At 39.6% G+C, this 23,942-nt stretch overlaps 2 protein-coding genes across 5 annotated transcripts in view; one reads left to right on the forward strand and one right to left on the reverse strand.

Annotated features, from left to right (window-relative positions):
* Positions 1–7: 7 nt before the first annotated feature.
* chs1 (chitin synthase 1) lies at positions 8–12,359 on the reverse strand. Of its 3 annotated transcripts, none has more exons than XM_037247069.1 (36): positions 12,273–12,359; positions 12,023–12,090; positions 11,878–11,951; positions 11,208–11,343; positions 10,888–11,073; positions 10,592–10,793; positions 10,338–10,498; positions 10,033–10,108; positions 9,620–9,738; positions 9,292–9,469; positions 9,133–9,229; positions 8,935–9,031; positions 8,685–8,806; positions 8,183–8,278; positions 7,933–8,097; positions 7,686–7,833; positions 7,478–7,540; positions 7,213–7,385; positions 6,966–7,024; positions 6,379–6,579; positions 6,129–6,297; positions 5,903–6,018; positions 5,625–5,804; positions 5,444–5,548; positions 5,241–5,358; positions 4,913–4,994; positions 4,644–4,834; positions 4,084–4,199; positions 3,922–4,003; positions 3,663–3,816; positions 3,350–3,454; positions 3,105–3,215; positions 2,196–2,333; positions 2,011–2,090; positions 1,827–1,893; positions 8–478 (listed from the first exon to the last, which is right to left on the reverse strand). In XM_037247069.1, exons 3-36 carry the CDS (start codon positions 11,922–11,924, stop codon positions 404–406), a joined length of 4,215 nt encoding a protein of 1,404 aa, XP_037102964.1. In that variant the 5' UTR covers positions 11,925–11,951; positions 12,023–12,090; positions 12,273–12,359; the 3' UTR covers positions 8–403. The 3 variants fall into 3 exon arrangements, with proteins under 3 accessions (XP_037102964.1, XP_037102966.1, XP_037102965.1); XM_037247071.1 differs by having other exon boundaries at positions 11,878–11,960; XM_037247070.1 differs by lacking the exon at positions 12,273–12,359 and having other exon boundaries at positions 12,023–12,266.
* Positions 806–23,942, forward strand: part of LOC119120299 (CUB and sushi domain-containing protein 1-like) — a 282,068-nt gene continuing 258,931 nt past the window's right edge. For both annotated transcript variants that reach the window (XM_037247067.1, XM_037247068.1), the window contains exon 1: positions 806–1,073. The gene's annotated coding sequence lies outside the window, so the exon portion shown is untranslated. The remainder of the gene's footprint in view (positions 1,074–23,942) is intronic.

Raw genomic sequence — 23,942 nt, forward strand, 5'->3', positions numbered from 1 at the left:
GGCCGCATTGTCTTATCTTTTATTGCAGTACAATACTCTAAAAATATTGTTAAATTGTCTTCAAACCAGATGGGGGGAAAAAAGCATGTTAAACAATACACAGTCATAAATATTTCTTCCATTTATGTGCAAAAGTTGCAATTCATTCAAGGATGGAATGTCCAGATTGTAACCCATCACTAAGTCCCACAGAAAAGGCAAACATATTATTTAATGTACATACAATCCAGCTTTGTCGAGACATCTTTGACACGTGAGTGCATATTATCCCAAGCGTGACTCAGGCAAAGATTAAATTTGGACTTTGGCTTTAGATTAAAAAAAAATAGCATGATAAGTAAATTAGAGAGAAGGGCAGCAATGAGGAACAAATAAAATTACATCACACAAATATAGTCATCAGCTACATGTCATCGCTTGTAACGTTCAATCCACCGACGTTAAGGTTCTCTAAAGTCAAGCCATCGTCTTCGTCGTCCTAGAGAATGAACACAACAAATAGAATTACAGCTCTATTGATAGTCTAAAGTGAACGGCAATGAGCTGGCTTTATGTTGCAAACTTTGCCCATATTTGATTTAGATAGTGATAATAATCTGTTGATTGAGTTGAAGTATACAAGCAGTGTACAAGAAATGGAAACCATCTGAACCTGCAGATTTGGAGCCGTGCTAACAAAATCAAAAGTCATACACATATATAAACAATAGCGAATTATCAATTAAAAAATACATATGTGTATATGCACATTTTAATAGAACTATGTTCTCCATTCTAACAGAGTTTTGCGCCTGAGTGACGTAATTGTTGATTGGCTACAAAAACGTCATGACGTCTTTGCGAATCAGCTGAAGTTTGTTTGCACAATCCCACGATCACCCCTTCCATTTTATTCCTCCCCACAAGAAATGCACGTTTTACTTAAACTTTTAGGATAGGACCACAGAAAAAGGGACGTTTGACCCTCCAGCACGAAGACAGACCCCGACGTTCCAAGACAATAATACTTCCGCCTCATCGGCATCACGCGACAACAACATTGGCGATCGAAAACAAGGGAGAAACAAATGCATGTAAGTAATATTTATTGCTTTTCACTGTTATCACCCTCGTGGTTGGATAGATGTTCCATACTTTGACGCGCGGCTCCAAATGATGCATTGCCAGTCTTGCATTTACCCAATGATTCTCAGTTGTTTGCAAAAATTGTCTCTTCAAGGAAGAGGTAGGGGAAGGAAGGGGTCAGGGATTTACTTAATTACTCAATGTTTTAATAATTTGAGATGCACTTGCTTATGATGCAACAAACCAGGATCTTGTTAACAGTTGCTAAACTCTTGAGTGAGAAAAGTAAGTGAATTGATGGGGCAAGTTTGCGGTCAATCGGCCTACCATGCATGTTTTCGGAATGTGGGAGGAAAACTGAGCACCCGGAGCAATCCCATGCAGCCATGGGGCGAATATGCAAACTCTACACATTAAGATCAGAGCCAGAATTGAAGCCCGCACCTCTGAGCTGTGAGGCGGACGCACTAACTTGTGCTCCACTGTGCAGCCCAATTATCAAATGGTCTCATAAAGTTCATTTTTGCAGCATCTCCAACGCTTTACAGGTGGAATTTGTCTGATGGCACGAAGCTAATGTACCTAACATGCTTGTTGCTGGTTGGCAAACATTTATTTTATGCATGTTATCAACTCGTAACTAGTTGTTTTCTAGTTTGTCACTGGTACTAGATGTTTTCCAGCCAATTGATATTTTAGTATTTGATAAGGATCTATGACAGTCAAAGTGGATTCAAATGTGTTAATTGTGTGTTACTTACGGCATCTTTCAGTTTGTAGTCCTTCTCGGTGCTGCGGTATGACACCACATGGATCAAAGTGTAGACCCTGTAAGCAAATGAAACTCAAGTAGAGCAGTGCTTGCATGCCACCAAATTGACGGACCCCCCTCCCCTTTCTTATTAACTATGTAAATATAACGATACAAAATGTTTGTGTGTGTACCTGTGATACAACATGGCGAGGAACTGGACGAGAAGAAGGATGGCAAAGGACAACAGAAACATTAAGCTGAGAGGCTCCACCTGTCAATATAAAATAATGTATGGGACAAATCACAATGACATCGTACATTGTTCAGGATGGCAACAGCTATGTATTAAATACAACATTGTTTTGTGTGCACCAACCTTGAGGTACTCTTCAGATTGTGTTCCATTTGAATAGAATTTCGGGATCTTGATGCTTATGACGTCATTTCCAATGGCTTGCAGGAAGAAGGTAGCAACCACCCACAGTACATTGACGATAAAATAGAGGAATACTGCCTGTGGGGTGTTGAGGAAGAATAGTTAGCAATCATTTTCTAGGAAAAAGTCTTGAGTATGTGTTTGATGCATTTTTTGCATCCTTATTGAGTTGAAGGAAAGTCCTTTGAAAAGCAGAAGTCATTGTTTGAAACAATCACATTAGCAGTTGGAATTCCAGAGACTTAATCAGTTTACATAAAAAGAATATTATCAAAATAATCCATTGCAAAACGGAATTAGTCTTTCTCAAACCTTTAGCGACTCTCCAGGCCAATGATCTAATGTTTTAATATTCTGGAAAAAGTGAAGTTGACCCTCATGAAGTACAATAGAGGACATTAAAACAAAAACTCAGTCTACTTTTGAATTGCATTCATGAGGCAAATGGGAGGCAGCCACCCAGTCCTTGGGAAAAGAAAAATAATTTAAAATCCTTTTTATATCAGCAGAACTGAGCTGATGTGAGCTTAACGTGTTGATATTCTATGTTGACATTAAGCTAGCGCAATTTCTGAGTTTTTGTTAGAATAATTACAAAATATGTATTTCGCTTCGTTTTACGTTTAACTGAAAAGTTCAATAAACAGCTAGCAGCAACCATTTGGCCTCTTTTTTGTAAGAATCGATCACTATTTGATGCTTGTTGTGACATTCCCTGCTACCACTTGGTACTTGAAATTTTTGTGTTGAAAAAAACTCATCCGAGGAACTCATCTCGAAAAACTCATGAATTGGAGCGCCACACAAAATTAGATATAAAACACAAAACATGAAAGGAAATTTGCTGACCTTATTACGTAGCGATTTTAGCTCTCTGGTCACCTCGTCCAGATGTGCTTTTGTGTCAACAATGGGCTTCAAATAGCGCTCAATCAACTTCTTCCAGAAGTCATCTTCGTCCTATGCGTACACACATAAAGCAAGATACAAATATTTTCCCAATCTGGCTCATCGCTTGTTTGAATTTTGTCTCAATTGTGCCAGCCCGTCAGCAGCTTCTTCTTTCAGACCTAATCGCTAAATCTCTATCTTACCTCTTCTAGTTTCTGCACCTGAGGTGCAGTCAGAGTTTTCTCAATGGCTCTCTTGACTTTTCTGTCTAATCTTTCCATGCGATTGGTCTTCAGTGTGCGCCGAGCCTATACACACACACAAAAAAAATAGAGAATCAGGCTACTGGATTATATTCACCTAATTAATAGTGAGAGAAATAAAACCAGAAGGATTAGATGTGATCGAGTCAAAGCGTTGATGAAATCTGTCCTGAAATTTAGGGCTGACTGAATTTTAAATTAGCTTTAATGTAAAGTTATATATATTTGCTGTTCTGCCTGTCTTTGTGAATACCTGCGCCGTCAATTCCTGTTGTAGTTCCTCTAGTTGGTTTTCTGTCAGAACATCTTCGGGTCCTATTCCGTATAGTTGTGCAGTGAGTGTGTCTGTTAACATTAATATCAAGTCATCACACACGTCATCGTGATTCTTGCTGCGGAGGGAGGATCTGGAAAAGAAACTCCTTTTTAGATTCACAGTCATTGCAACACACGACGGGCGTTATATGACAAAGATTTTTATTTATTTTTTCGTCATGAAGAAAATACCATACCGTATTTGTTCTCTTAAGTTCCTCTTCAAGTTGGCAAATGTCAACTTCTTTAGAAACTCTAGTTTCACTGGACTCACCCAGTCTAAGGAGACAGATGTGTACAAATACAATTTTTGATTTTTGAAATCTCATCATGCTGACATTTGTTATAGGCTGTCTTACCGCTAATAGGAAGGTCTGCATTCTCCTGGTTGTTGTTGTCATAATCATCATCATCATCTTCATCGTCGTCGTCTTCAGCTGCGCTTGATATACTTGCTTTTTCCATGCTATCGACACTACACACATGTACATTGGTGAGTCTTTGGAAGTTGCAACATTAAGTGCATTATTCTTGGGATAATTTTACAAAACGACAAATGCAGTTGACCTTTAGAACTGGAAAGGTTTGGCAAATAGTGCTTTTTGCCATTTTGTTTGGCTTTATTTGTGTAAAAGGTATTATGATAAATCCATAACATATGAATTTTTACCATAACAGTTACTTTTACCTTCTTTTTACGCTTGCATGACAAGAAACACTTCTATAATAATTTATTATTTTCCAATAGAGTATTTTAAACATCTAGTTCAATAATTGTGTGTGGGACGAATCATAAACATTTGAATTGTGCTCGGTTCCTCTTGTTTAATGTCATTAACAAAGAGGTGAATCAAAGTAATAATAATAAAAAAAATGCAGTTACGTGTTTCTGGACATGTCAAAGCATCTCAACTCTCACCTCTCTTTATCAATATGTAATTTCTTTCCTCCTGGCTGTGCCATTTTGTTGGCGTCAGCTGGAGGCTGCAGCTCCATTGTTAAAGCAGGGTGTTCATTCGTTTCCTGGGCTGTGATTGGAAGGGGAGCTGCTTGCTGCCCAGTCCGTCCCGTGATTTGTTGAATCATCAAATTCTCAGTTTCTTGAGTTACCTGTCAATTCCAACCAGAAGTGTTATAAATTCATTCAGCGGGTGCACAGCAGCATATCAATAAAGTTGAGGAAGTTACCTGAAACTTCATGTCCCAGCAGCAGAGTCTGCAGTTTCGGTCACACAGCACGTTATGGTTCTTCTTTACCTCGGTTCCTCCCCTAACAGAACAGGAAAAAAGATGAAACAAAAATAGCAAGAGCTACCATCTGATCATGTTCACTGGAAATAGTGAACATCGTCCTGCAGTCGGTACACCAAACCTTTTAATTTAACCAGGCAAGAAATAAAAGTTAATTAAATACATATTTCTCAATTGTTAAAAAAAAAAAAAAAAGTACAGTATACAGCTCCATTGGTCATGCATTACGGAATAAATCTGCTAATGTTGAAAGTTGGTGCATTACTTATTTGATTCCCTTGTGCCCCAGGTCACAATATGCATGTTAACCAGTGAGTAGATGGTAAGGAGAAGGTAGCCACTGGGAATGCAGATAAAATACATCAGGCCATAGATGATCATTCCTGTCGGAAAAAAAATACCATCACAATGCACGGCATGACACCATCTCAAAGTAAGAATGCTAATGATTATGCAATCTTGACATACCACACTCCTCGGGGTGAAGGATAGCAGTCACCGAGTACATGATTGTCATAGAAACCAGGAACACACCAGTTGGGGTTAGGAACGTTCCCTCCATCACCATATCACCTGAGAGCATACCGGTGCTTCAAAAAACTGCAGACATCTTCGTAACGTCGCAAAGCTCCGGCTGATAGATGCTCACCGATTATCGAAAAGAAGGACGCCGTCATGAGGAAGGCATACAGAACACTCATAATGGCAGCGATTGTTATCTGGTTGTTTGCTTTGGCAATGAAACAAATGATAATGTAGAACACAGGAGGGATGCTCGCAATGATGATGGAAAGAGTCCCCGAGATTTTAAAGACAAACTGGAAAGCACCTGCGGGAAAGGACATAACGGAATTCAAAATTGTGTAGGTTCATATAAATTGCAGGTAAAAGAAGAAAAAACATACCAGTAGACGGTTTTGAACCTACCTGCCACCATAAGGGTCACGGAGGCTGGCCCGAGAATAGACGAACCGACAGTGAACATCTGGTAGAAAATATAAAGTCTGGATATGGAGGGGTTTCTCTTGACAGTCTCTCCCCCACTGTTGTCATCAGCACAAAAGAGTTTATTTTAATCTGACTGCATTGAATGAGATAATTCTGCCAACCACACTGGAGGAAAAATCTCGCAGTGTTCACTTGCTTAACTGACCTGTGCAGTAGGTCCAATGTATTAGCCAGTGTGGATGGTCCCCATCGTCTCCTCTGGTTATAAAACTCTTTAAACTCTTGCGGTGAGTTGGTGTAGGCATCCGATGCGGCATTGTATTCCACACGCCACCCTTGTTGCAGTAGCAAAGTACACAACCAACGATCCTCCCCTAAAATATTTAAAACAGACAAAAAAGAAAATTGTAAACAGCTGGCTGACATAACTGAAAGAGTGATAGGAGAATCTTGACCTTGGTCATATTGGACATATTCTCCAGCCCTTGTGGCAGTCGTCGTGTATCTCTTCAGCACGTTGTCATCCATTAAGGCCGATGCTCGAAACAGACTGAAACATCCTGGACTGCACAGCACAGACCCAAACACGTGTTCTGCTGTCTTCTGTAGCCAGTGACCCACTGCATACTCAAACTTCTGGTACCACACCATGGGACCTGAAGGTTTCCGAGACTGAATTTACTAAAATATATCATTTATTGTCATATCATCATGTTGGTCATGAGCTAATAATAGAGAACACCCATTAAAAGCCCTGTGAAGTGAATTCAGAGAAATGTTTTGAAAAAAATGGAACATATTGTTGGGGAACACGTGCTTGAGAACCATGTAGTAAAGTACTCAAATGTGGATGGGCTATATGTAGCATCAAAGCAAACTATTTTAATTTTGTTTAGCATTTTTATTCCCCCTTATTCAAGGTCGTAATGAGTGGCAGGGCGCAACAACTTAGCATCCGCTTTTGGCCCGTCGCCAATGATTTTAAGACATTGATTATTACAACATTGGTCAAAAAGTACTATGGACAGAAACGTTCACTTACCCATTCCGGTAGGGTGGATTCGTCCACAGGCCGCCCCAACATTTTCATACATCCTCAGCCTGTCAATCAAAATGTTAATTGTCATCAATCGGAAGGTTAATCACCCTTGATAATTTGTGTTGTTGAATAAAAGCCACGATAGACAAAAAGTCAACATTATTTATTTATTATAATTTTTCTCTGTAATTTATTGTGTATTGACAATAATACTGGATTCCCCAAAGCTGTGCTAGAGTCTGTTACTGACCTGTCTACTAGCAAGATCACGGCTTTCGGCTGGAAGTCGGTGTCCCCGTCCAGAGCCAGAACGTATACGTTGTCATCTGAGATGAATCTTCTTTTGTTGTCATTGTCATGTTGGGGCATGAGGTATATCTCACCATCCACAGAGATTAAAGACTCTCTGCATATGTCTTGGCGCTACAAAACAAATAAATTTCCAAAAACAAATTAATTTACATACACTGCAAATCCCCTCGCTTGTGTGATTTTAGGTGTTTATAGGGTCTTACTTTGGTCTGAGGGTTTTTGGCAAGGTAGCCCTTCCAGCCAAGTAGATAATACATGTACATAATCTAAAAGACAACAATATTTGTTACTCAGTCATTTTTGAAATTATGATTTATCTTCTTTTGGTGTCCTACTTGGACATGTCCATGTCAACAATTTGCTTACCAAACACACACACTGATTTTGATGGAGTGAACCAAATTCGCATACCTGTGACCATCTCTTCTTGTTCCTGATGAGACCTTTGTCTTTAAGGTGAAAGTAGAGCATGTTTCCTTCTGGCATAACAAATACAAGTCGGCCACCATATGGAGTTTCCACGATGGCTACGTCGTCAGGCTCTTTGTTGGTAAACACCCTGGATAAAAAATGATTGTCCATTTTCAAGACGCAATCAATCAATTCCACACAGATGAGTAATTTTCAAATCCATTAATCAATTATCGTGCGACCTTACCTGTAAACCTCGATGACAACTTGAGTCAAGTCATTAACGTATGAATTAACCAGCCTTTTCCCTGTGTCTTTTTCAGTCATAAACGCATCATCCACGTAAATGTGACACTCAAAATCAAAGCAGTCCTTGTGTTCCTCCTTTGGATCACCTCGGTAACGGTCCAACCTTAAAACAAATTGGTACCTCTGTACATGACTCAAAATGGATCATTTCACTGCTCTGTGGTCTTTTGTGTTGCGGCAATACAAACCTGAACATGGAGGTCAGAATCTTGAGCATTTCATCGTAGGTCTCATGCCACATGGTGGCACATAGATAGATCACACAATTCTGGATGTCATCGTGGCTAGAACAAGGACAAGAGAGCTGATAAGTCTTTCAGATCAAATCATGACATTACAGGTAATGTGAGAGATCCTTTTACTTACACAGGCAGTTTTGCATGCATCATCTCTAAAATGTATTTTTTAATTCAACTAATGTAGCTGTTGAAAGCACAACAACGCTAAGCAAAAGTAGAATGGTGCACTGTAGACATAGCAAGGTTGAAAAATAAAACGGATCTGAGATTTGAGTTGTGGAACAAGAAGGCATCTGACTCCAAAAAACAAAACCGATATCAGGCATAATTTTATTTCATGGCAGCTGGCAACCAATGTTAAGGTGCATGGCTGCCACCAACCATGTAGGTGTGCGGACCAACGCAACTAACTACATTGCTACTGAAATCCTTCCTATAGAAGCTTTCTCACCTTTCTTGGTTTCGAGCCCGAGACACCTTCATCTTGGTGTTAAGCAACAAAGACAAGTCTATGAAAGCAGATTCATAGAGCCGCCGAACAAAGAGCTGAGAGGTTCTCTCTATACGCTGGACCTAAGCGGTAGTCAACAAAAGATAAATGTAGTCATGTCATCTAATATGTAAACATGTAAAACTGAATTCAAAAAATAACTATAATGGAAAAAATCTATTGTGAAGTTGCTGGAAAAATAAGTGCTTACCTTTGTTTTCCATACGTAGTAAGTGCATGTGACCAATCCCGACCACATACATACCCCCTCAAGTGCCAGCATTGAAAAAGGCCATTGCAAGTAAGCGCTGTCAGTCAAATGATTAAATTGTTACATTCATGATATGGAGGTAAGCAGATGCTTGCATTTTATACTGTACTGTATGTATTATTATTATTATTATTATACCTGTTAAGTGATGTTCGGCAGATGCTCTTAGTGATTTCTAGAAAGACCACAGGGGTTGTGTTCTTGCGGCTCAAGGTGGACAAGGTGTCACAAAATTCTGCAATGGGGAAAAACATGTAAGTTTTTTTGTAAGAAATGACCAGGTTTCAAATAACTCACCCCTGATGTCCCCATGGTGTGTTTCGGCCAATTCATTTACTTGGGTCATGAAAAGTACAAGTCCCAATATAAGCACCGAGGGGCCCGTGCTAATTAAGGGCAAGGCAAAACCCATCCTGACAGCATGAATCTTACAAGCTACCACCCCAAACCAGTGGCATGCCGCCGAGCAGAAGGCCTGAGGCAAGAAACAATGGGGGAGTTAGTGTCAGCCTTGTTAGGAAGACAATGAATCTCATTTGTTGCTCTGATGTAATAGATTTGATTAATCAACTTGGACAACTTTGATTATAAAAGGTGAGTTAGCTTGATTCTAACCTTCACCTACCTGTAAGAAAAACAGCCCCAGCCCAATTTGTAACAATTCCCAATCTTCACTCTTTAAATTGAAGTCTGGCCACTTGATGGACTCTCTAATGAGGCAATGATAGACAAGGTATACAGCTCCTACGAATGAAAAAAAAAACTATAAATTGTTTACAAGGCTGAGTGAAAATATAACAGATATATGTACAGTTAAAACAAATGTGTTTTCACTGAAATATTCCGTTCATAGCGAGAAAGCATTCTCATAAATCTGAAATCAACATCTTTACTTAAATATTTGGTCTCTATAGTAAAGGTCAGGAACACGCTTTAATAAAAAAATGAGGGATCTTGAGGTGGTATCAATTACAGTGTTAAATATAGTTAGCAGATTCTTTGTGAGTGTTGTTCCAGATCGTGAGTGCAGACAATTACCTATGACAATTATCCTCAACAGGCTGCTTATGACAAACACAAAGTCCCTGAAACCATCCAGTTCTGACAATCTATCCTATAGGGAGATACAAAAAACAGTTTCAGTAAACGCTACACTGGATTATATGTTTGCACAAAGCCAAAACAAAATAGTTTTAACATGGGTTAATCTCGGCTCAGAAATGTAGACGCTGAATGACAAGCACTCAGGATATTTGTTAACATAATTCTCCCTTTTACAATGTCAAATAGTGCTGAGTCAAAGTTTTTCCATCCATCCATCAATTTTCAGAATAGAAACACACCTGAATTCGATTTGTCGCTTGCATTGGATTCTCCCACCAACAAAATGAGATAAGAAGTGAGGAGAAAATTCCAATTGCTATGTAGACATAGCAGTCGTCCTTCTGTCTATCCACATGCGAAGATACGCGGGCATAGTAGTCGATTCCTAGCAGGCAATATCCTGTTGAGATACATACATGAATGTAAGGTGGACTTGTAATTAGTCACCTGATCTTAAGAGAATAGCATAGATTTAAATATGTAGTACAATTACCAGCGCATGTTAGAATGAGGGAGCACATTGGGAATATAATTTTCCAAGGTTCTGTCTGCAGTCGAAAGACGATCTGAAGAAGTGCAGACAAAATACAGACACCTCCGCTGATGAACAGATTTGTCAGAATGTCAAACTGGGGCATCACCACAAGCACCAAGACTGAAGTACCGAGTGACACAATGCACTCAATGGCACAAATCTGCAAAAGGAAAAGCACACCCAGGTCATTAGTCAGAAAACAGCAGGGATCGATAAACAAATAGTCGTGGACTCATCTAATAAACGTCACATACCCACAACATGGTCTTCAGGTTGGGCTGTACGAAGCTCTTGAAGGCACACCTCCACAGTGATTTCATGAACACCAAGAAGTTTGGGCAAACCAGACAGAACACCAGCATCAGCATGTAGAACTGTTTTTCCTTAGACTTTGACTCGTCTTTCGTGCTGGACAATGTTGACAGCACCAAAAGAGAACCCTGATTGGACAGACCAAAACACGTTAAACCTGATAGTTTTTCGTCTTCTATATATTTCAATACTATGTATGGAGAAGCTAAAATAAAGATGATTGTGAGGTGATTAATATTAAAGTGGCATTTTTGAATCGCACCTTAGCAATAACGGCACTGGTCAGGACAGCTAAACCCACAATAATAGCCACCAGGTACTGGGCCAATTGGAAGCACCTTCTCTTCTGTTCCTTCTCAGCTCCTATTGGGTTGAGTTGAAATGGATCCCATCTTTCCCTGAGTCACACAAACACAGGCCACCATATTCAGTTTATAGCATTGATAATACAATCAATCACCTTTACTGGGTGGTTATTATTGCACAATGACCTTAGATTAAAAAAAAAAAAAAAAGGGGAATTATATATTTGTCAGCGTGTTCAGTGCAGAAATTCCTTTCGTTTATACATCACTTATGTAAAATAAATCCAAACACAAGGAAGTTCAAGTGATACTCTACCAATTCGTTTTAAAAGAGTCGTCAATAGCTACGTAATCAGGATTATTATGAGAAAGATAATGGCTGAAGTATCTGCTTGTTATAGGATTTTTAACAATATATTTGCTGTGGTGCATATACTGTTTATATTTCACGCTGTGTGTAAAAATTTGATCTAATCCACACAGATTGGAAAAATCTAAAATAACAAAGGATCAGATTTACGGTACTGTATAACTATGATTATATATATATACTGTACTTTTGTCTCTTGAAAATTGTTGCATCATATAAAATAAAGTTACTTGACAGATTTTAAGTATATTTCTTACTTGAGTCGTTCCTGTATACTCTTCCCTCTGATTTTCACTTCCTCCATCCTGCTTGTCTAGTCCAGATGCCAGATCTGTTGAAGCTTTGAGTCATTTTTATATTGCAACATGGATACAAATGATACAATTTGAGCAGAAAATGTACCTTCTTTTGAGCTTTCCTGTCCTTGTCCTGTAGTTTTCTGTAATTTTCTCCAATCACACCTGCGATAACTACCAAAACCAAACCAGTAAGCGATAAAGTGGTCGGAAATTAAGAGAAGTTGTGTCCGGAAAATTACAATCCACCCCAAATCTGACCCCTCTGGCTGTCTTGTATTTTGTTTTTCACCTATTTGTTGTCACTAGTTTAAGAAAGTAAGAAAGAAAGAAAAAAATATTTCCACGTAACTCACACCAGTGCGCCAGTGCTGCGGTTCACCAAGTATGCCCGTGCCTTTTGAGATATACTGTTAGGTAAGTATGTGAGGGATGTTGTAAAAGCGTGGACTTTACCCACCCAACATGACGGATAAACAAACAAAATCTCAGCGTCATAAAAAGGTACAAGGATCATCTTTATGGACTTGGACATACTCACGCCTTCTCTATGACTCTTAAGAGTTTTTCATTAACTGAGCCAACGCCTTGTTTGGTGCACTCAACTGGAGATAATCGCGAGCAATGAATGGTAGAAGTTCCCATGTCACTGCTAGGAAAAATAATGTTTATAAGACAGTGATGAGTGATCCGAGGGACAGCTAGGGTTTGATGTTTTGGAGTCGAAGTGCTCTTTTTTTTTTTTTTAGTGACTAGAACAAATCCAGGACTTGACATGACTCTATAAGGAGGCCAGTAAATTTGTTTTGCAGACGGACACAAGCCAGAGTAGTTTGAGCCGTTGTGGGTGTGAACACACATGACTCTGTTTGCCGCAGATGAAAATGGTTCCTCTGATTCCCTTTAAATGTGACAAACTCACATCTAGCATAGGCACATCTCTGTGTGGAAAGAGAAACAGCGATCCATACGTGACCCGAGATTAACATTGCTCTTTGCCGGTGCGGCAATAGACAAAATAAGTGAGGACTCTCATTAAATACACAATGAGCGGCAGGTTGGTGCTTTTAATATGTCAGCAGGCCTCATGTAGCGTATGTATTTGTATTATAAATTAACATCTTTATGTACGTCAGTGAATGGTATTAGTGTTTAATATAATTTTGCTCAGAAAAGATTGTTTCCTATGAGAGCAATTGTTTCCAAAAAATTTGGTTGAGGGATTATGTTCCACCTCCGAAGGGAAAAACATTCACCTTCTAGGTCAGGTCTCGTACGTGGTTGTTTCCACTGGGTGTCACTACAGAGCTGTGGCTCGGACTCCCGGCAAACCAGAACTTTCTACAGTCGAGTGTGATGAAGTAATATAACAAATCTAGCTGAAAGTGTTCATTTAAATTTCACTTTGGTGTTTCTTATCAGGTAATGTCAATTTAGCATCATCATATGTGATTAAATGTGTGAAGACGCGGACGCACACCTTAATGCTGCTGTGCACGTCTGTCGTTGCATACTGAAAAGAATGTCTCTGTCAGGTATGGACCCTCATTAGGATGTGCTGCTAGCGCATAATCAGCTGGCCATATGGTCGGCATGGAGGTACCCCAGACACGCACACACCTTCAGCTTGAAAGCAGTCACATAATCATTACACGCAGTAAGTTTTTAGCTTTAACATGTAGTAGGAAGGTCATTTGAAAGTCAGTCAAAAATGTTAGTCATTAATGGACGCTGTCTCAAAATTTGTGTGTGCCACAATAGGGCCCTTCTTATTTCGCAGCCATAGGAGTCCTGCTCCCGTGCCAGTGAGTTCACGTCACAATGGTAATGTCACTGAGGGCACTGTCATAACACAGCTGATGCCTCTCAGATTTACAAAAAGGTCAGAATAGCAACAAGGTAGCTGTGCCTGGCTTTGGTTTGAGCTGACTGAATTGTTCAGAGCCAAGCTATAATTAGGAGCCATATGGGCTGTATGTTAAGAATCACTGCTTACTGTTTACTCTTGAACAACCTTTTCATCTGACAAGGGAGTAGGCGCGTGAAGGAAATCTTAAACTTAACTTATATGGATTTTTAAAAAATCCTCCAAAGGCTCCTCCTGGTCATTTTAACACCAAATAAGCGCTTACTGCAGGAGGCATTCACTGCTCCTGTTGATTTACAAGTAGAAGCTTTATATATGACATAAGCTGCCCTAAGCTAATGGTTTCAGAATCTTCTACATGGAAGAGCTTGAAATTCACACAACTATGAGCCAAGAATGAGAGAGCGAGCTGCAATATGACAGGCAGGTGACAAGATATCGGCCCTGGAAAAGAAAAATGTCAGTCTATCCCGAACATTAAGTTAATGAAAGACTTCAAGTTGTTCAAATGCAATTGCATATATTTTTTTCCACCTGACCAAACATGATAACCAAATGCTAATGTTTAAAGTCAGTCAGGGCTCTGGAAATGTAATATATTTATTATTAAAAGCAGGCGTAAGCATAATTTCCATTCTGTCATTTGCAAAATTCATCAAGTCCCTCGGTGACTCTTTGTTCACTTTGTAGCGGAATCACATTTGAATTTTGCACACAGTGACCATCTCTGTAATGGCATGGGGTTCATCCTTTTGCCTGCTCTTCCAATGACTCATTTCTTTTTGTCTTTCTCTGTCTTTGAGCGTGAAGCTTTTATTTGCTAAATGAAGTCTCTGCACCATCGCAATAGGTGTTCCCAGTTTTGTCACGCATTAATTTTACATGTCGTGCTATTAGTCAGATATCACATAGGCAGATCGCAATTGCTTGTTGTCTTGTCTTGTTTGAATTCAGCTAAAGCCCAGTGTGGGAGAAATAATAACTTGGTGTGTCCAACTGCTTTCAAAAAGAAGCCAAAAGTGCTTTGAAGCTTCTTATCAGGAACTCGGAGGCAGATTTGGGTTTATTGTTCACTCTTGGACACTGTGATGCTTATCTGATCTTCTTAGTCTCCTAAATTGACCTGACGCTCATTTTTCCACAGCAGTTACACCTCTTTGCTAACGATGTTTTAGGGGTAATCTCTCTCTGAATTTCAGTTTTGATCCCACCTTAAGCAGAATAATCTGCCAAGCAGTATCTTGCTTTTCTATAGTTGACGTCGTGTTTGCGCCTTCCTCCTCTTTTGTTCCCCTACGCACAGTGCCTAAATTCAAAATCTCAGTTCTTGATCAGTGACTTGATAATAATCTTGAAAACGAGGGGTAAAAAATATGATCCTATAACCTGTGAGACCATGACATGAAATGATATTCTAAGTTTAAATCGGCATAAAACTCGAAGACGGAGGCATCAGTGGTAAGATATGCGCAAAAGTAATACCGTAAATTTCAGGCTATAAGCCGCACAGGACTATAAGCCGGACCAGCTAAAATTTGTAATTTGATGTAATTTGATGCAAGCGATGCTAAACTTTATACTTGTCTTCAGAATCAGAAACAGTTTTATTGGCCAAGTTTGTGCATGCCAAGCAAGGAATTTGACTCCAGGGGATCTCAGCCTCTATACAACATTAATGGCCAAGGTATTGTAAAAACAAAAAAGGGAAAGTGGTGGTCCCGCAAAGTCGATTATTGTAAACCTGGGAAAAGGAAAACTATGAAAATGAGTAATCAGATGGAAATGCATCTCTTATTCACCCTGGCTGAAAGTTCAATTTGAGTTTACACGCTTCTGGCTTCACACGGCCATGTTTTGCATGCACATCTGTGTTTGTTTGGGCAACTGTATCAGACTGTCAAGATACAACATATTTACTTATTATTCTCTTTCAACATCACTGAAGGAGTCCCAATTTATTTGCCTCTCCATTTTCCACCAACAAAAATCCAGCACAACCGATTTGAATGGGGCTTTCCTTAAGCAAATGTGTCTACAGTGTTCGTGAACAGACTGAGAAAACATGAAGTCTTTAATCATGGAGTATCTGGTTGCTGCAGTATTCGAATAATGAAGCGCATGTGGAAACACATAGTAGGTGAGATTTGTGCTAGCATGAATTATTTGAGCACTACTCTGTATGCCATAATTCATTTTTGACCACTGGCAGTCACTTGATATTGCAGTTGCATTTGCAAACGATCTCCTCTGTCATAATGTTCCTCCCAGAAAAGCTCAATGAGGTGTCAGAGAATGATCTATTGAGTAGGGCACAGGTCTACCATACAAAGCTGACAGTCCTGCCAGACACAGCTGAGGGGTCGAGTTGTCCTGCCAAGCACTGTGTTATTAAAAGTTCACTTGCGCAGGTGATGTAACTTTAGCACAGCAGCATGTGATGCGACACACGTCTTGACCTCTTTTAATTTATGATCCAATTAGAGCTTAAAACGAAATTGAAAAGGTGTGGATACGCTTTTTGGATGTAAGTCTTTTTAATTCATTCATTAATTCAAATATTGCGTGATATGTCATTAAAGAGGGATTCCCATCTGCGGCCCCAACTCGATGCCCCAGATTTTTCTTTAGTTTTCCTTGACCTCCTGTGGGTTAAGATCAGAATGTCATTAATATTTGCCTGCTGTGGGCATGTAAAGCCGTTTGAGACGTTTCTGTGATTAAGGGCTGTATAAATAAATTGACTTCACAGTAGCAACATGACACGTGACCACCATATTTGTGTTTGTATAATTTTCTAAACAAAAATACGGAGGGAGCATCAACACTAAATCACTAAATGCGAGGCAAGCAACCGCTTGTGGCGTTATCAGACAACAAAAACATGAATCGATTTCAATTTCACTCTGCGACTTGTGGATAGCCTTTTTTTTAAAAATAGAATGAAAATGTGATACAATAAAAAGCAATCCCGTTCCTCTCCCCAAACAGCAATTCCATTATATTTTGAAATGCTGGAATGAGAACAGCCAAGTTTGTGGAAGAGCATTCGGTCAAGGTCGTTTATATTTTTGGTCGGTAGTGTCAAAAGTGCAATGTTCAGTTGAGTGTGGGGATCACACTGGCCTTTGTGTCTGTGTGATACACGGTTTATATACGTATTATATTTCTGTGGCTCAGGTATGCTGCTCAATTCACTGGCAGTCAGAAAAGAAGTGGAGCTATGAAAAGGAACCAGGTCAGTCGTGTCAGGGCTTGGCATAACCTTGTATGAAAGCATGACTAACTTTGGATGAAGAGGAATGATCCCATTCTACTTGAATCCTCTTTTCCTGGGTGAATGTATGGTCATCCTTGAACATCCAGATATATAAATCATACATGCGTGTGCAAGAGGTTTACTTGGTCGTTTTGGGGTGGGATAGTAGGTGCTTTTGCAATAAGTAAGAAATAAATCATATGGCCACAGCTGTGCTTCCAGTTGTATGACATATACTAGGTTAGTCATATGTCACCATAGAAAATACTTAAAGCCTTTCTTCTACTTTCATATTATCGTGGATCGAACAGTCTTGATTTTTTTAACTGATAAAGATCTTGAGTTTGTCATCGGTTTTGGCCAGAAAAAAAGCATTTTGAGAGACAGTGAGAGAATATACACAAAAGAAATATGGGATATTCAGTCATATTTTACTTAATGTTTAGATTTTGGATATTGAAAATAATTCACTCATTAGATCAGGAATAAAAGAGGGTCCCCACTTTTCCAATCCTGTTATTTAATAAAATGTCTGCGTCCCTCTCTTCTCTTCAGGGCATAGACTCAAGTTTAACCTTCTCAAAGTTAATTTAACTCCCTATTTCTTTCTCTGCGTACTCCCTCTGTTTTTACCCTTTTGAATCTTGTCCTCAGTCCACCCCAATTTTACCTTTTTCCCATCTTCTGGTCTGGTTCACTCGGCTGAGGAGCAGCTCTTATATTGTAGACCTCGCTGACCTTAGGCCATCCAGTGACGACTGCAGTCCTGATTCTTACGAGGCAAGTGTAGAATCGGTTTGTCCATGTGTAGCTCATCTGAAAACAGCTCACCAGTAATGGGACGCTGTGATTTTCTTTGGAAAGTTATAGAATTAGATTTTAAAAATTGAACTACTTCCAGCGATTTTTAATAGTGTTGCCTTCTGGTTTTTGTTTCCTTCCTTGTTAAATCATTGTTGTAAAATAAATGTGAGTACATAGATGAATATGATTAACTATAAATCCAATCCAATACATCTTTATATAGCGCGTTCACAACAGCTGTTGCCATAACATAGCACCTTACAGAACATATTCATGAATACGCATTAAATGAGCTAATTTGCTATTTAGTTTCCGTTGCAAACAATATGCTCAGTAACTTATAGAAAGGATGTTCTGTTGAATGCAACAATTTGCAAGGAAAGCTAGTTTCAAGCTTGTGTTTAGTTCAGCTGACTCACTCTGGAAACAGCAGAGTTATTCGTGTGGTCTACTGGGGAGATTTAGGAGCGTTTGACTGAGATCAGATGAATGTCTGGCCTGTCAGGAATTCGGTCGAGTGCAAAAATGATCAAACGCGTTGGAAGCAGGGTTAGGTCCAGATTTCCCAAGCCGTGTCCATAACCTACTAAAATCTTTTTAGGAAGACTCAGGGAAAGCTTTTCAGTGTCTCTTTCATGTATATCAAAGTCAAAGTCAAAGTCAGCTTTATTGTCAATCCCTTCATATGTCAAGACACACAAAGAAACCGAAATTCCGTTTCCACCATCCCACGGTGACGAGACATACAAGTAGGCGACACAAAACAAAAACAAGAATGCCCAAACCATAAATAACAAATAATAAATAAAATAAAATAAAATGAGCGATGAATAAATAACAGACCCATTAAATATGAGGGGCAAAACCGAGCCAGTGTGCATACAGCAAGAACAGGACGCTACGCTGAAAGGGGGAGCGAGTTCAGGATCCTAACAGCCTGGAGTACGAAGCTGTTGGAAAGTCTGGTAGTGCGGGAGCGCAGGCTCCTGTACCGCCTCCCAGAGGGCACGTATATACACGTGTGTGCGTGTATGTGTGTATGTATATGGAGGGAGAAAAAAATAAATAAATATATACGTGTACACACGCACACGTACGTATCTTAAATTGTTTGACAGGACTGCTGATGATTGACGGTTCATTAAAACAAAATACCTGGGGTCGACTATGCTCTTCATTTGTCTTGAGTTGTTACATTTTCATTGGTTCGGTGGGTCATCGAGAAATCGATTTACAAGTTACTGGCAACGGCAAGGGCCCATATAGATAACAAGTCTGGATTATAAATCATGCGACATTCACCAAGGCCATCGCTCCAAAATGGCATTTCAAAGGTGTCTTCTAAATATATTTGAAAATCGTCTAAGACGATAAAATCACATGGAGATAGCTGTAGTGCGTTGCTCTGCGGTAAATGGGAATTGCTATTGATTTCATCTTTGAAAAGGTGACAGCAACTGTTTGAACGTTTGTTTCTATAGTGGCTTCATTAGGCCTTCCGAGTAAATGTCATACTGCTTCATTTGTTGACTATTCACAAAAGTCAACATAATAAGCAGCATGTGAAATGCTTTCACTTTCCAATTTTGTGAAAGCCTTTATCAATAGCTGCCTTTTCCCATTAGCCTACACAATGACTTTTTACTCATTGACTTGCCGTTTCGTCGATGAGTGTAAATTGCTTTCTGATCAACAGAACAAAATCAGAACATGATTGCAGTACGCTTCCAAGGAGGTTAAGAAGGTTACTTAGCCAACTCATTGTGATCGTCTATGATGGTTTATCGACCCATGTTAGATTACACATTAAAATTTGATAAAAAAAAAAAAGAAAAACTCAAATGGAAGCCAGGACTGTTCATTCCCAGTGCTTGAAAGGAACAATGAGCGCAATGATGAGTAGTTGTTCATCAAGTATTTAAGAGGAATATTTTATTTGTGTGACAAAACTAATAGTTAACAAAAATAATTACCTTTGGATTTTGTTTGTTTATACTTAGAAATCTAATAATATACTGCTTGGATTGTGTGAGATGTCCATTTTGTGCTGATTTTGACATGTTCAAAGATCATTTCAATTCTCTGTGTTCTCCTGCTTATCCTGTAAAATGTTTCTGGCTAGAAAGTCATAAAAAAAAAAAAAAAAAACGTCACTTTTATCTGTGTCCCTAATGTATCTCTGCAAACACTGCCAGAACTGTCCTTGTAGCCCACATAGTATGTAATCACATTGTATTGAAATGGAATGAAGACACGAGACACTGAAGAGGAAAGCTGAAGCCATCACAGTCCTCTGTTTTCAAGTACCGTGTTGACAATTTTTTAATGTGAGTGTTAAGCTTACATGTCTTGAAATATCTTGCCACTAATTAAGTCTTAACTTTTATGTTCCTTTCAGCTCAGTCGTAGGTGTTTTTGAATAGCAAAACTCTCAAAACAACAATCGTTCTTCAAGGATTCCAAGAATAATGACCTCACTAACTTTGTTTCAAGATGAACATAACATGAACATGCTTTATCAGAGAAGAACACAATACGTTAAAAAAAAATCGCTGGCGCTGATTGTCTGTTTGAACGTATCAATATAAAACATGTACACTTATGACAGAACGATGGCTGTGAAAACATACTTGTATGATTTTATTTTTCTGAAGAATATTTATATGTTTTTATGGATCACGTTGTGTTAAAACCTTTTTGTTATTGATTCTGGGAAAATGTTAGTTTGCCAACAATATGTCAATTAACTTTAGACATAACGATCCTTTGTAAAAAAATGTTTTCCTATTGCTTCTTGACACATACCACATCAACTGCATTTTGTTATCTTTTAAAAAACATGCCTGGCCATGCATTTACATACCCTAACAACTATTTCACATTCAGAGAGCATGTCACACTCTCATGATGTTCATTTTTAAAGTTGGTGTTCTGAGACTAAGCCATTTGAAGGTTTCATCCAGACAACTGCAAAGGGAGTGCGGTTCACATTAATCCCTTTGGGAGCCACCAGCACTCTGACTAATGGCTAATCTAAAGACTTTGCTGTGAGTAAACATCACGGCGACGACATCTTATCACCCCAAATTATACCCAAATCAAACAGAGACTTGGGGATTACCATGGTTAGGTAAATAACTTCTACTTCAATCACCAGGAATCAGGCGTGAGACTATGTGAGGCATGCGTAAATCGAGGCAGATGTTGGGCAGATGATCAAAGAGACACTTGGACTCTCATTCAAATGACGCCTGCTCAATACTGACAATGTGCGCAACCTCCGTGGCGCGTAGCGGAGGGTCAATAACTTTTCATGGATTAGAAATTAACTCGACTCGATACGATGTGCATGCTTCTCTGCGGTGGAAGAGAGTGAGGGGTGAAAGACGAGGCGCTCGAGATCAGAGATGGACATCGGAGAGGCGGCGACAAAGGATGAAAGATTGAGAGAAAGTCATGCAAAGAGAGGAGTTTTGAAAGAGAGAGTGGAGGAGAGCAAGACAGCAAGAGAGTGACAGAGATCAATAGAGAGAAGTGGGCAGAGTGAGAGCAAGAGGAAGTGAGCGAGGCTGAGGAGATGAAAGGCTGTCTGCTGACTTGTTCCCTAACTGCAGAATTGAAATTGATCTCCAACCTGTGTGTGTGTGTGTGTGTGTGTGTGTGTCTGTGTGTGGGTGTGTGTGTGTGTGCAAGTGTGTGGCCTGTCAGGATGCACAAGATTAAAGGGGACACAGATGTGTATTTTTGCCTAAACCGTGTGTGTGTGTGTGTGTGTGTGTGTGTGTGTGTGCTGTGTGTTCATGCAGCCGTAATAGAGAGGTAGCGGAGGTTGATTGAAGTAAAAACAGGCAGAGGACTGAACATCACGCACCAATACATTTCGGTCAGAGGCGCTTTTAATAAGGGTCAGATCATTCCGAATAGCCATTACTACTGGGTCACGTTCTCTTTGATTGAGTTTCATAAACTTGGACTGCAGGGTCAAACATTTTTTTAACTCCGACTGAATCTCCTTTCCTCTCGAGTGCAGGAAATTATGTGATGTGGGTCGCTCTCTGCATGTTGAAATCCACCCCAAAGAGCCGACTTGGCTTCAGCTGTGTATTGGTTGTGCGGGAAAAAAGCGTCTGGCAGTGTAATGAATCAACTGCAGTGTGGAAATAAAATAATGAAGCCCACATTACATACCGGGCAAGACGACAAAGGTAAAAGTAATTTAGGCAACATGTTTTATGGTCCCTGTTTTCGCATCCAGTGCAAGTGTATCGCAAAGTGTAGTCTAGCTCAATGCATGGATTTTTGTTGTTGTCGTTTTCGTAGCAGGGCACAGTTAGAAATGGATGTTTGCGCCGTTGTGAGCCATTGCCGACTTGACTCCCAGTGTTCCTTATTTACTTTGAATTTATTATCATAAGGATTTGCAACATTGCAACTCTGTGTCAACCTCATCTTTCAATAAATGTGCCAGTTTTTACAACAATCTACAAAAATTGGGCCCTTTAAGTCAAATCGGCAACTTTGAAATGCTAAATTAGAAGTTAAAAGCTAGAAACTGTTTTCAGAGCATTATCGCACGTATCAGCATTCTTGATGACCTCGGGAGCATCACTCACTGAAACAAATTTCAAAAACACCTCTTTTCAAATAGTTCCTCAAAAATTCTTTTAAATATGAATAGGTCTTTGCCAGCTCATAATTCACTTTCCTGCTGTGTGTGAGTGGAATCATTACAAATTTGGCATGATTCATATAACACCTACTTACTCGCACCCACTGGCATCCAGTTGTCCAGTTGTCCACGCGTGGTCTCTATATGGTTATTTTGACGTCATCTTATCATGCACTCTATTGCTTCTCATCTATGGAAATCAACTCAATCTTTATGCCATTGTACGTTCATATGTCCAAACGCTGTTACTGTATGAAAAACATGGCAGTGGAAACAACAACCAATTTCATGATTGCAATTCATCAGAAAGATGGAGTGGTTTTTTTTGTCAGCTGGTTTATGAACAATTAGGGAGAACATGGTGGCATGATTGAGATAGAAATGCAAATTTCAAGGCTTTTAACGGGATATTGAATAGTCACATTTCTGTGCCTGAAAGTAGAGGACAATGCGTGTTGTTAGGGAACCTGTCTGATACTCCTTTGACGTCTGTCTTTCTTGGCCCCCAAATTGCCATGTTGTCAAGTTCCCATCTCAAGGTTTGCTATTCCTTCATTGTTGTCTCCCATCTTCTTCAAGAAAAGTGGAACTTATTCTCATTCAGCTCAGCCATTGCAGTGCAATCACGTCGAATATGCAATTAACAGGGAAAGTCTTCAGTCAATAGCACGTCGTGTGTGCTCATATGCCTCGCGCGACCCTCGGCTCTTTGCCTCAAACAATCCGCCCTCCTCTCCTCCGCCGCCACTCCTTTTCCATTCATTTCCCCCAACATCCTCTTCTCCTTCATCAAGCACATCCTCGACGCTTCTCCTCCACGTTAAAAGCCGCATCTTCGTGTGAAAGATGCCTCCTTATACTGACAACAATTTCTCTTTCAGCTCCATCTTGCCATCAGCACTTAGCATCAACATTAGCATACATACTCACGCGCTCTCCACTTCATCTTTCCTCATTATCCCTCCAGGGCTTCTGCTGACCGAGCACCTCCACCTTGTAAGCGCTTGACTCTGCTTACCTTTGTATAGCATCCTAATTCACTGTTTACCATTTGCCTTACCTGTTTGAGCACTTCTTTTCCAAATGCAGCATTTGAGAACATCACTTTTCAAAAAGAAGTGCAGCCGGTTCCCTTTTGAGGATTGACACCAGAGAGCTCAGGGAGCAAACGCTGTAGTTGAAACATGTATTCCTCTCTTAAACTTCTTTTTAAAGGCTTTATTCTTCACCTCACCTGATTCCCACGCTTGTCTGTGACATCTTTTTTAAATCAGAGCCTCATCTGGGACATTATTCTTGACATGTTGCAATGCACTCTACTGTCCTTTTATACATCTAAATTTTCCATTAACCTTATAGCTTCTTTTATAAGTGAACCTTCCAGTGGCGGTTCTAGGCCAATTTTACTAAGGGGGTTGGGTAGCTATTAT

Source organism: Syngnathus acus, chromosome 3 (genome assembly GCF_901709675.1).
Source record: "Syngnathus acus chromosome 3, fSynAcu1.2, whole genome shotgun sequence".
Taxonomy (NCBI): domain Eukaryota; kingdom Metazoa; phylum Chordata; class Actinopteri; order Syngnathiformes; family Syngnathidae; genus Syngnathus; species Syngnathus acus.

Coding starts and splice junctions, on each gene's coding strand:
- chs1 (XM_037247069.1), bottom strand. CDS start 11,924: ATGGAGGAAGTGAAAATCAGAGGGAAGAGTATACAGGAACGACTCAA. Junction 10,794..10,887: donor ACCTGAAGACCATGTTGTGG/GTATGTGACGTT, acceptor TTCCTTTTGCAG/ATTTGTGCCATTGAGTGCAT. Junction 7,541..7,685: donor ACAAGAAGAGATGGTCACAG/GTATGCGAATTT, acceptor GTTGTCTTTTAG/ATTATGTACATGTATTATCT.